This window comes from Octopus bimaculoides, chromosome 3 (genome assembly GCF_046866305.1).
Source record: "Octopus bimaculoides isolate indiv1 chromosome 3, ASM4686630v1, whole genome shotgun sequence".
Taxonomy (NCBI): Eukaryota; Metazoa; Mollusca; class Cephalopoda; order Octopoda; family Octopodidae; genus Octopus; species Octopus bimaculoides.
The window spans coordinates 56492981-56506496 of NC_142930.1; the positions used below are offsets into that span (position 1 = coordinate 56492981).

Here is a 13516-nt window from a genome sequence, read left to right on the forward strand (position 1 = left end):
TGACTCCCAACTTTCACCATCTCTACCCTTTCTTTGTATGAATCTTTGGTTTCAGTCTCTTCCTTCTTCAATCCATTAACTTAAGTGTTTGAAGTAAAACCTTACTGCTGTTCTCCAGATAAAATCCAGTGTTTGTCTTTCTGCAGCAGCACGTTTCAGTGCCCTAATCAAGCCTCTGCAACTGTATTTTCAGTTCACATACTGGTGAGTTGGGGTATAAATATTTGAACAGCAATTTCCATATACATCAGTCCATCTCATTAATTTCCTCATATGTGCAGTCAAATATGGCTGCACTGTAGCAAACAACAGCTATAGCTCAAGCATTGATGGCACACACAAGGTTTCTGGAATAATGCTTAGTTTTCATTGCCTTACTCTATCAATGTAGTTCTTTTGTATTCATTTTTACCTCTTTCTAGATACTGTATTGGCTAACTACAGTACTGCATAGTATTTATATCCTGTTTCCTCTAGGTTTGTCAATCTTCCTTCATTAGGTGATATTATTCCACAGATATTCTCCCATTTTCTCCTGTGTGTAGCAACTGTTACACACTTTGTGATACTCATCTCCTTTTGTACATCTGTACTCACTACATGAACAGCTTGCATCAAGTTGTTAATCTCTTCTGATTTTACAGACAGTTTAAAATTATTTAGAAAGAGCAGATAATTAAAGTCCTGTCCTATTTTTCTGGTTGGTATCAGAACAATGACAAAAAGTAAAGGAGAAAAAATACAAGTTTCTTTCAGCATTGAACCCAGTGTTCTGCAGTGCAAAGCTAGAGGACTTTACCTTTTACTCTGTCGAAGACATGTTTATTATATAGCACTTCTGCTGCATACAATAACTATGTTCAGATGGATAAAAAAATTCTCTATGGAGAGAATAGTGTTGATAATAGGATATTAAGTGTAAAAATTTGCTTAATGGTCTGATATTCTATCATTCAAATCACCTGTAACTCAATAAAATAAGCATTGTCAACTGTTACAATGCAGCTTTTGTATTCTCAATGGAATATGTATATTCACAGCATAAAAGTTCTGCATCTGCAATAAAACACATGTCAGAATCTAAAGAGTTTAATTTACAATTTCAGTCATACTTATTTCACACCAAAAATCACTAAATACATTCTTTGAAGTATAAATATCTGCTTTAACTGTCAAGTGCATCTTGTGTAAAAGGAACATTAAAAAGGCTATTGCTTAGTTTTAAGATAATTTTCTTTGCAACGACGCCTTTTATTGTTCCTCATTCCTGATATTTAATACATCAACAAATTACATAGCATTCTGCTCTACCAGGCTTTATGTACTTGTTCAGAATAGACTAAAATTTCTCAACATCCATTGAATAAGGCTATGAATGAAAATGCTACAATCTACCATGTTGTTTAACATTTATTTTTCATGATAGTTGATTGCTATTTTTAATTATTGACTTAATGATTATTTTTAAGAATTGCATTTGGTTGGAGTATATTTTTGTGTAAAAGAACACTTTTTCCTATTAATACTACTGGAGATATAAGCATAACTTCTTGTCAATTTGATAGACTTAGGCATAGAGTCTTAAGGCATACCATAATGTATCAAAATTTGAATACCTGACTATTGTATCACTCTTATACTTGAAATGGTTCCTACTGATGGGCTATAGATATATTAGCCCTTTAGCATTTTGTTGTTGTTGGCACTCCGTTGCTTACGACGTCGAGGGTTCCAGTTGATCCGATCAATGGAACAGCTTGCTCGTGAAATTAACGTGCAAGTGGCTGAGCACTTCACAGACACGTGTACCCTTAACGTAGTTCTCGGGGATATTCAGCGTGACACAGTGTGACAAGGCTGGCCCTTTGAAATACAGGCACAACGGAAACAGGAAGTAAGAGTGAGAGAAAGTTGTGGTGAAAGAGTACAGCAGGGTTCACCACCATCCCCTGCCAAAGCCTCGTGGAGCCTTTAGGTGTTTTCGCTCAATAAACACTCACAACGCCCGGTCTGGGAATTGAAACCGCGATCCTATGACTGCGAGTCCTTTGCCCTAACCACTGAGACATTGCACCTCCACAACCCTTTAGTATTTATACTACCTATATCCAGCCAAAATATCCTACTTGTTTTATGATCAAACTGACCAGATCCAACTTCTCACATCTACACTATAATGACAGTCTAAAAACAAATGTTCAGATCATCAAAGTCTAAAAGCTACAAGATAATGCATGATTAAGATAATGAATGAAACAATGTGGATAAATAAGCATTACATTTGACAGAGTAATCTAAATGCTAAAGAGTTAAATAAACATTCTGACTTTACTGTCCTTGAGTGTAGATTTTTTTATAAATATTTTGACTTCATGCTATCATCCATAACAATCTAAATCCTTGTTACCCCATGTCTTTAATTTAGGTATTGTGTATCCAGGACTGCATTATCAAAATTGTCCTACTTTTTATAATGGTAGAGTGTGATTCAAGTGAGGTTTTTCTGTTGTTGTTAGCTGGTTGAACAGCAATGAAAACATTCTTTTAGTAACACATTTTTGAGGGTCGTTTTATATGTAGTATAATAATAGCTCACAAATGATACAAGAGTAGAGTAAATTATCATTTTATTGTACTCATGCTGCTGATATGAGTGAATTGTGTCTCTTCAGCATACCTAAACTTGATAGATTAGGGTAAAGCACAAGTAGTGGTATATGAATCCTTGATATTAGTTTCAAATTTTGTTTCTAGGCCAGCAGGTTTGAGAGAGGGGCTAAGTCGATTACATCAATCTGTGTTCAACTGATTCTTATTTAACCCTCTAGCATTCAGATTATTCTGTTCGATATAATACTTACTTAGGCATATTGTTTTGAATTAATCATGCATTATCTCATACTTTCAAGGTTTCAATGATATGATTGTTTTTATTCTATAAAGACATTGTAGAGTAGGTGTGAGAGGCTGGATCTGGCCAGTATGAACCTAAAATATGTAGAATATCTGGGCCAAACATAGCTGGTTTAAATGCTAAAGGGTTAATTGAACCAGAAAGGATGAAACGCAAAGTCAACCTCAGTGGAATTAGAACTCAGAACGTAAAGACAGATGAAATGCTACTAAGCATTTTGTGCAATGTGCCAATGATTCTGCCAGCTCAACCACTTCTATGAATCCTTGACATTAGACTGCATAGACATACACTGAAATAACTAACTAGCTGCAGTTCTCATTTAGCCAAATCTGTTATCACCAAAAAAAAAAAAAAAAAAAAAAAAAAAACCAGATGAGTAAATGCAATGCCATATTACCTTAAGAAATGCTTCTACTTATTTCTTTGCTTATTTTTATTTACTCATAAACAAACTCTGAATTGATAAGGAGGTGAAATTTCTTTTATATCTGAGAAAGAAAAAAGCAAAGAAGAGAAAAATATTTCACCATAACAATTTGCATGTGTTTTCAAATGATTACATAATTTTAAATGACTACTTTCTTTTTAGACAAATTTAATTTATTTAGATTGTAATAATGGCTATGATGGGAAGTGGGAATAATTGTGCAAAACAACAAAGTAAATTATACATGTAAACATGCTTTAGAAATTTTCATTGAGGATTTGCAATTGCAATAAAGACAGAGCAACTTTCAACAATCATTCAATTAAAATAATTGAAAAAGAAATTTCATAAAGTTATTTTCTTTTTAATTCAAAAATATCCCTAAAAAAATAATAAAATGTTTTTCAGAAAATACATTGTTCTTTTATAGTGCTTTGAAAATTAAAAAGCAAATAAATAAATAAATGAATGTATAAATAAATAAAAAATGTGTCTTTTATTTTGGGATCTTAGGAAATTGATTTCTCTAACAAAAAAGTTTTAAATTGATAGATTTCTCAAATTTTGATGCTTGACAGAAAATTTCTATTTTCTCCACTTTTCCAGGGAGACATGATCTACGTAAAAGACTTGAAAATTAAACATTCTGATATGAAAAGCCGGCCTAAATTAATGAGCCATCTAAAATTGGTAAGGAACTATTAAAAGCATCATTTATTTTTATATGTGAATGTTTGTTTTATGGCATGTGAAGGCAAGGGATCTCTATTAGTATATGGGATGAATTAATGTATATATTTTAATCATCACAATTGTCATCATTGTCATCATTAAACTTCCCATTTTCTATGCTGGCATGGATTGGGTGGTTTGACAAGTTCAGATGACCCAGAGGGATGCACTAGATTCTATGTGTACTTTGGCATGGCTTCTAGAGCTGAATGACAACTGCTTAACAGAAAATACAAGGTGCTTTTTACAAGGGTGGGCTTAAGAGTTCATAACTGACTATGAAAGAGTGATGCTAGAGCTGTGAAGTCTTGTTTGCATTAATTTTAGCCCTTTTTATTAATAACTACATTGTTTCTTTCCAGGTGGACTGACATCGGACAGTTCAAACAAGACTCTAAAAGCAACTAGTAGTGATTTCTCTTGAAAATAGACAACATTTAGCATCATGGCTTTATCAAATACCTGTAGAAAATGGATTTAGACCCAAACAAAATTCATGGTTGCTACAGTAGGGAATGACAATCCAACTTTATCAATGATGCAGAAGGAGACAGCTGAATTAAAGAGGGGAAGGGAGAGTCTTGACGATGAACCAAGGTCTAGACATTCTAAAATTGCTGCCATTGAGGAACATATTGATCATGCTTCCCATACGGTGACGGATAACAGGCAATGAACTATAAATCAAATAGCCAATGCTATTAGCATATCCCATGAGAAAGTTGAGAATATTCTGCACAATGAACTTGGCACGACGAAGGTTTCTGCTCACTGAATGCTACATCTTGTGATACCTAATCAAAAGTGCACTAGCCTGATTTCATCATGGGGAAAATCTGACATTGCTTGGGGCAGATCAGCTGGTTTCATTGAATGTTTCTGAACCCAGAATGAGTATTCAGTTCATCACTTTTAATCAGAGGACAAATACACTCCATGCAGTGGAAACACGCCTCCTCATCGGCTCCAAAGAAGGCCAAGGTTGTTTCATCAGCAGGGAATGGGATGACCTCAAGAAAATTAACAAAAAGAGTCTTGTTTCATCATGACAATACTTCAGTACACAAGTCCTTGCTGTGCATGACTGTACCTTTGAACTGGCTGACCACCCTCCCTATTCTCCTGATCTGATCATCATTTGTTTCTCAATATGAAGAAACCCTTGGCTGGGATCCAGTATTGCAGTGATGATGATGTCATTTCTGCTGTTGATGACGTTTTTGACTAACAGGATGAAAGCTTCTTCACCAATGGGATCCAAGCATAGTAGCACTGATGGAAAAAGTGTGTGAGCTATTTTGAAAAATAAACCTCAGTTGGTCAGATTCCATGAGAGCATCTTGGCCAGCCTAAGAACTTTTTTTTCCAGCCCACTTATGTGGCACTAGCACTGGTGAGGTTGTCAAGTACCTGCTACGTAAGACTCCTCAACTGAACAGTGTATAGAATAGAGGGATTTAAAAAAAATATCATAAGATATTTAATATATTTAGATATTTTTTCTTCTGCATACAATTGTATGTGTGTATGTTTTTGATCTTTGTGTACGTATTTCTGTGTGTGTGTTAAAATGGACATTAACAAACAGATTCTTTTCTTGTATGAGATACACAAACACTCATTCTTATACACACACACACACACACACACACACACATATATATGTATATACAGATATATATATATATATATATATGTAGATAGATAGATAGGTACATACATACATGCATGTATGTATGTATGTATCTGTAGCTGTAGGCAAACTGCATAATGGGATGGCAACTGGAAGAGAGATATTAATATGTATTGGGTCATCCCATAAATAATGCAGTTTTTTTTCAATTGCCTGAATTAAAAGTTGCTGGGGGACGGGATAAACTACCTGCATCAACTTGTTATAAAAGTAGGTAGTAATTTTACCTTGTCCTTATTCTTAGTGCAAGTTTTGAAGAGTGCAGTTCGATTTTAACAGTTATTTTTTCAAAGCTATTATGGAAGTGACAAAGGAGCATATTTGGCATATTTTGCTTTATAAATTCAATAAAGGCAACAAAGCAATAGAAAGTGCAAGGAATATTAATGCAGTATATGGGGATCAGACAATAAGCGTAAGCCAGTGTCAACGGTAGTTCCAGAAACTACAGCCTAGAAGATGAGTCTCATCCTGGAAGATCTGTAGAGCTCAATGAGGACATCCTGCAAACCCAAGTGGAACAAAATCCCATTGTAACTGTTGAGGAACTAGCAGAAAATCTTGGATTTGGTCATTCAAATATTCATTGACACCTTTCCGAGTCTAATTGTGTGCAGAGAGTGAATGTGTGCTCTTCTTTGCTGCCATGTCTCGCAAATGAAGCTTTTTTTTTTACTTTTAAACCCAAACCAAATGATAACAAAGGCGATTTACTGTGAGCAGCTTGAGTGCTAGAAGAAAAACGACTATCTTTGGTTTCAAGATGAAAGGTGTTCTTCCATCAGGATAATGCTCAGCCACATGCAGCGAGGATGACATTTCAAAGGCTGGAGCAGATTCAATGGGAAATGATGCCCCACCCACCATATTCTCTGGACATTGCCCCATCTGATTATCATTAATTTCAGTCTTCAAAATCATTTGGACAGAGAAAATATGAATTCTGTAGACGAGTTCAGAACAGTACTGGAGGAGTATTTTTCATCATAGACAAGTGAAGTTTGAAAGAGGGGCCTTGCAAGTCTACCAGATAGATGGAAAAACATTGTAAAAAATGAGGGAGAGTAAATTTTAGATTAAAAAAGAACTTTGTTTATCTTAATTTTGAAAAATAAAAGAAGAATATAAAAGAAACGCATTATCTATGGGATGACCCAATATATTCAAAAGCACTGAGGTAGGTCAGATTGACAGACTAAATTGTCTTGGTATAACACAGACAAATCTTGTAGCCAAGAGTGGAATCTAATTGGAAGAAAACTATCAGCCTCTTGCTTACCTAAACACTATGTACAAACTGTACACAAACTGCCTCGACTAATTTATCCAAGATCATCCCTAGTCCAATAACACAGTTACTGATGAGCAGGCAGGAGGAAAGGAGAGAGTGTGGGTGTGCAACTTTTGATAAACAAAACTATATTGTCTGAAGTGAAAAACACTGTAGAAGCCTTGTAACAGTATAGCCTGATTTACAAAGGCATTCAACTCTATTTCTCCCTCATGAATGCGGAAGTGCCAACATTTGGCCTGCTGCCTAAATTGAGGCCTGTGAGAAATTTACAATGACCTGGGCAAAAATTCTTACACTTAGAACTGAGGGCAGAACAAGTGTCTCCAATATTATAAATATTTCGAAAGGAATGTTCCAAGGAGATAGTCTCTCTTTGTAATTCTGTTCATTTTAGAATTAAATCTATTATCATTTCTGCTACAAAAATCAAAAGGCTACATGCTAGGGTCTGCAACTGCTAGAGATATTTATGTAACCCATAATTTCTTTGTAGATGATTACATGATTTATGCAGAAAATATTAACAAGGCTAAAAATCAGCTGGAATTAATAACAACATTTTCAGCTGAGATATAAATGGAATTTGATCAAAAGAAATGTTCATATTTGATTGTTGAATGGGAAAAATCAGTCCCCAGACTCAAAACCTGTGCATCAATGGTCGCATTATCTCTCTTGTTCCACAGAAAGATTGCTACATGTATGTCAGCATTGATGAAGACGTATCATAAGAAGGTACTGTGAATAAAGAAAGAGTGACCCGAGAATATTATGCCAAAGTGAGGAAAATATGGCAGTTGGAACTCTGAAGACAATATACCACAATGCATTTGCAGTACCAGTACTGATTCCCTAGACGTTAATCCTGCAAAGTACTGACATCAATTGGAAATCTCCACAAAAATAGTAATATCAATAGGCTCTACCTAAATAGAAATGAAGGAGCTAGAGGCTTGAGATCAGAGCAGAGAACCTTTGAATTTTATATAGCCCCTCTCAGACAATGGAGGCGCAATGGCCCAGTGGTTAGGGCAGTGGACTCACGGTTATAGGATCGTGGTTTTGATTCCCAGACCAGGCATTGTGAGTGTTTATTGAGTGAAAACACCTAAAGCTCCATGAGGCTCCGCCAGGGGATTGTGGGGAACCCTGCTGTACTCTTTCACTACAACTTTCTCTCACTCTTACTTCCTGTTTCTGTTGTGCCTGTAATTCAAAGGGTCAGCCTTGTTACACTGTGTCCCCAAGAACTACGTTAAGGGTACACGTGTCTGTGGAGTGCTCAGCCACTTGCACGTTAATTTCACGAGCAGGCTGTTCTGTTGATCGGATCAACTGGAACCCTTGATGTCGTAAGCGACGGAGTGCCAACAACAACTCAGTCAACACTTGCTAAACAACAGCACTAAAAGTAAATACATTAACTTAGTGCTGAAAAGTGAAGAAAACAATATGGTATCTGTCGGAAGTGAGCTCCTCAGGAAGGACTCTCTTCCTCATGACCTCCCATGCAACAGCTGGACTAATATACCTCATAAAAGACCTGAAAGTGAAATGCTGAGCTTACCAAAACTAGACTATGCTTGAGTATATTTCCTGAAGGCTTGAAGAATGCAGTAATATTGATATGAAGCAAAACCTCTCTTGGACTTGTGGCTGTTACATCACATCACACTTCAAAGACAATGTATTTTCAATCTAAGAACAGATTGCCACTAGATGCTAATAAAAATGTGATAGGGAAGCCCTCGAGTGCCAAATGCATCTGAAAATGTAGATTATGTCATACTTCTGTGAAGACATTATACATGTGATAAGTAGCTGCTCAAAAATGTTATCAAGATACTATCTCCCTATGTAACATGAAACTGATGCAAAAACAATATACAAAGCCATTAAAAAAAAAAATGCTGTCCTGGAATAAATATAGAGAATCCCCCTGTTATTGAATACATACATAAACATTAATACACACAGAATACTGGTAGAACATTTCATATCAAAACATCTGTCAAATGTAAGCATTAGAGAATGGATTTTGTTGTATGGGACAGACAAGAAAAAAGTATATAAAGTATGTATTGTCATAGAGGTCAGCTATCCTGCTGATGTGAATATCTATTTGAAAATCAAAGAGAAAGAAGACAATTATGGACAATTGCTTCGAAACCTCTTGATGTATCCAGATTATAAATTCACATTCATACCAATAATAATTTGTGCATTTGGTTTTGAGAGTAAATGTCTAACAGACAATCTGGATAAGTTAGGGTTTTCAGAAAAAGAAATCAACCAACTAACTCAAATATTACAAATACAATCTGTAAGTGGAATAGTAAAAATCTGCAAGACCTTTCTCATGTTTAAAATGAGATATTGTTTTTGTTACATACATTCCAAAGATGGTATGTTTTATTTTTTGTTAGATACCAGCTCCTTCCTAAGAGGAAGAATTTAAATAATTAAAAATACAAATGTATAATTTTTGGGACCATCAATAAGAGTGCCTTACGCATACATAAGCTATTTGGGACCATCAATAAAAGTGTCTCACATATACATAAGCTATTTGGGATCATCAGTAAGAGTGCTTCACATAGACATAAGCTATTGTATTGATGAACATCGATATGGAAGATGAAAGCCATAACAAGGTTTCCATAATAAATTGTTCTTGAGGTTAGTTTCCAAAATATTAGATAAAACATTTGTATTTCCTGGATGCATGATCTAGTGGTTTGGGTATTGAACTTACTATTGTGAGATCATAGTTTCAATTCCTAGATTGGGTGTTGTATTGTCTCCTTAAGCAAAACACTTCATCTCACATTAGTCTGTGATCACTTCAGCACCTGACACATGGCAGGCTGTGCACATCTCAGACAAAAGTTCAAATTAGTATGGAAAAATTAATAAAGTTACAAGCAAATATTGTGGACAGCTCTCTTGAACCTGAATAATTCAAAATAATGTGGACAAATAAGCATTACATTTTGACAGATTAATCTGAGCACTAAAGGGTTAATAGAAAGTGAGCTAATGTACAGCACATATGTGTGATCACTATAAACAGATAATTTGTGTTTGGCAAAAAAGCTGAACACTCATATGTTGTCTTCGATGGGAGAGTCCATCATTTGCTGGAAAGCAAATCTCAACATAATTTCTGCAGAATAATTATAAACTCTCAACAAGGCACATCTGCAACACTAGTATGATATCTAGTTGGGAAATTTGGCATCACTTCTGCATAACAACAATATCTAGTTGTAAAGTATTGCCTGGAAATGTTTAGGTTCTCTCAGACAGAATTGCTCTTGAGTCACGATGTAAAGACATAGCCTTCAGCAATGCTTCAATGACATTAAGTGGTGGAAAATTCATTTCAAGTGACACCTAAAACATAAATTTTTGTTTCTTTGTCTTATAGAGCCATACTAATTGTATGGCTTTATGTTAATTAATGTTTACTGCAACATATTTTAAACTCTTAAACATATTTTCTTCATGGATAATGATATATCATCATCACCACCCACGTCCTCATTATCAACCTCCTCTTCTTCTTCCTCCCATCCTTCCTTTCTTTCAACCCCTCCTGCTCTTCCTCTTACCTTGGAAGGGTGCTCTCCATGAAATGCAACTCTGAGCAAGATGTGGAATGATGAACTGAATCAGTTTACAGAGCTATTGGTAAACTAATAAAACTTGTATTCAAAAACAGAGACATAACTTTGAAGACGAAGATTATGGTCTACCAAGCTGGGGTTATATCTATGCTCCTATATCTTTGTGAAACTTGAACGTTGTATCATGGCAATATCAAAACACTTGTACACTTTCATCAACTGAAACTTCACTCTCTCTTCAACATCAAGTGGTTTGACTATGTCTCAAATACCTCTGTGATGGAAAGAACAAGTATCCACAACCTTAAATCCCTAATCATCAAATATCACTTTCGATGGGCTGGTTGATGGGCTGGCAATCAGGAAAAGACAAAGAGGAGCCATTATTTGACACTACAAAGATTAACTAAAGTCAAATCTGAAGTAGACCAGCTTCGACCCCCTTGCTTTTGAGATGTCCATAACCAACTTCCTAATGTCAGCCACTCTGAGAGTGTAGTGGGTGCTTTTACGTGCCACCGGCACAGAGGCCAGTCAGAAGTTTCTGACAACGACCATGCTCAAAAGGTGTTTCTTTGTGCTACCTGCATGGGAGCCAGTCTGGCAGCACTGGCAATGACCACGCTCAAATGTTGTTTTTCACGTGCCACCGGAGCATGTGCCGGAAAGGCAATGCTGGCAACAATCACACTTGAATGGTGCTTTTCACATGTCACCAGCACAGGTGCCAATCCATGGCCCTGGCAACGATCACACTCGGATGTGCTTTTAACATTACACTGGCACGAGTGCCAACCAGGCAGTACTGTCATCAGCCATGTCAGTGATTTTGATTTCTTTACACTTGCCTCAATAGGTCTTCACACGCAAAGTTCATTGTCCAATGAATGAGGAGTAATCGTAAGTGGGCTGGCGACAGCCCACGTTTGGATGTGCTTTTAACATTCCACTAGCACGAGTGCCAATCAGGCGGTACTGTCATCAGCCACGTCAGCAATTCTAATTTTGATTTCACCATAAGTGGGCTGGTTACACTTGTCTTGTCGAGTCTTCTCAAGCACAGCATATCTCCAAAGGCCTTGGTCACTTGTCATTGCCTCAGTAAGGCCCAATGTTCGAAGGTCATGCTATACCACCTCATCCCAGGTTTTCCTGGGTCTACCTCTTCCACAGGTTCCCTCAACTGCTAGGGTGTGACACTTTTTCATACAGCTGTCCTCATTCCTTCGCAACACATGATGATACCAGTGCAGTCGTCTCTTTTGCACATCACATCTGATGCTTCTTAAATCCAACTTTTCTCTCAGGGCGCTTACACTCTGTCGAGTATGCACACTGACATTACACATCCAGCGGAGCATACTGGCTTCCTTCCTTGCAAGCTTACGCATGTCTTCAGCAGTCACAGTGCGTGTTTCACTGCCATGTAGCATGGCTGTTCATACACATGCGTCACAGTCTACATTTTACTCTGAGCGAGAGGCTCTTTTTCAGCAGCAGAGGTAGGAGCTCTCTGAACTTTACCCAGGTTATTCTTATTCTAGCAGCTACACTTTCAGCGCTTCCACCCCTGCTACTGACTTGGTCCCCTAGGTAATGGAGGCTATCAACTACTTCTAGTTTTTTTCTCCTTGGAATGTGACAGAAGCTGTTCTCTGTACATTTTCAGTGTTTATAGCACCTGAGCATTTGTCACACACAAAGACTATTTTCCCAGTTAGTCTCCCTTTGATATTGCTGCACCTTTTATGTGTCCATAGCTTGCACTGGATACATCTTAGGTATTCTATCGCATACTCTGACTACCTCGATTAACTTATCAACCCATTTCTCCGCAACAAATATACCCATGCCCCCGATCTCGTCACTGTTTCCTGCCCAGAAAATCTTGTACCTGAGAGGACGCTAATGGAACCTCCTTTCCACCTTACTTCTTGGAGGCAGCACAAATCTACATGTCTCCATTCAAGCATCCCAATAATCTCACCAGACTTACCTTTCAGTGTGCCCATGTTGAGTGTGCCAACTCTGAGTGTGTGGGAAGTGTGGGTCCGTGAGACCCTGGGATGGGGGACAGCAGCGTCATGTACTGGAAAAGAAAGCTTGCATTTGGCAGAATTCATAAACTAACAATAGCCTTCGACCTGCATACACTACACCATCATTTTTATGCAGTATATGATCACTACCTTACATAGGATATAAACCCTAAGTAGGGGTGGGAATGGCGTTAAGTGTTTACAAGTGTTCATGGAAGACATTGAAAGGATGACATAGGATAGGGACTTCCAGTACTGGATAATATATATATATATAAACACACACACACACACACACACACACACACACACTCACATATACATACATATGTGTATGTGTGTATTTATAGGCGTGAAGGCACATGGCTTAGTGGTTAGGGCATTTGGCTCACTATCGTAAGGTCGTAAGTTCAAGTCGCAGCAACGCATTGTGTCCTTGAGCAAGACACTTTATTTCACATTGCTCCAGTCCACTCAGCTGGCAAAAAGGAGTAGTACCTGTATTTCAAAGGGCTAGCCTTGTCACAATGTGTCATGCAGAATCTCCCCGCAAACTATGTTAAGCGTACATGTGTCTGTGGGGTGCTCAGCCACTTACATGTTAATTTCATAAACAAGCTGTTCTGTTGATTGTATCAGCTGGGACCTTCGTCATCGTAACCAACAGAGTGTCTCTTCTTCATTTATAGGCCCTGATAAATCTCCAACACCATCTATTTCTCTCTCTCTCTCTCTCTGTCTTTCTCTTTAACCCTCTCTCACCTTTCCCTCCCTCCTTGTCCCAC

At 37.2% G+C, this 13516-nt stretch overlaps 1 protein-coding gene across 1 annotated transcript in view; it reads left to right on the forward strand.

Moving 5' to 3' along the window:
- Positions 1-13516, forward strand: part of LOC106868455 (atrial natriuretic peptide receptor 1) — an 880915-nt gene that overhangs the window by 699139 nt on the left and 168260 nt on the right. The window contains exon 6 of the mRNA XM_089349012.1: positions 3951-4034. Coding sequence (XP_089205138.1) covers positions 3951-4034 — 84 coding nt within the window. The remainder of the gene's footprint in view (positions 1-3950; positions 4035-13516) is intronic.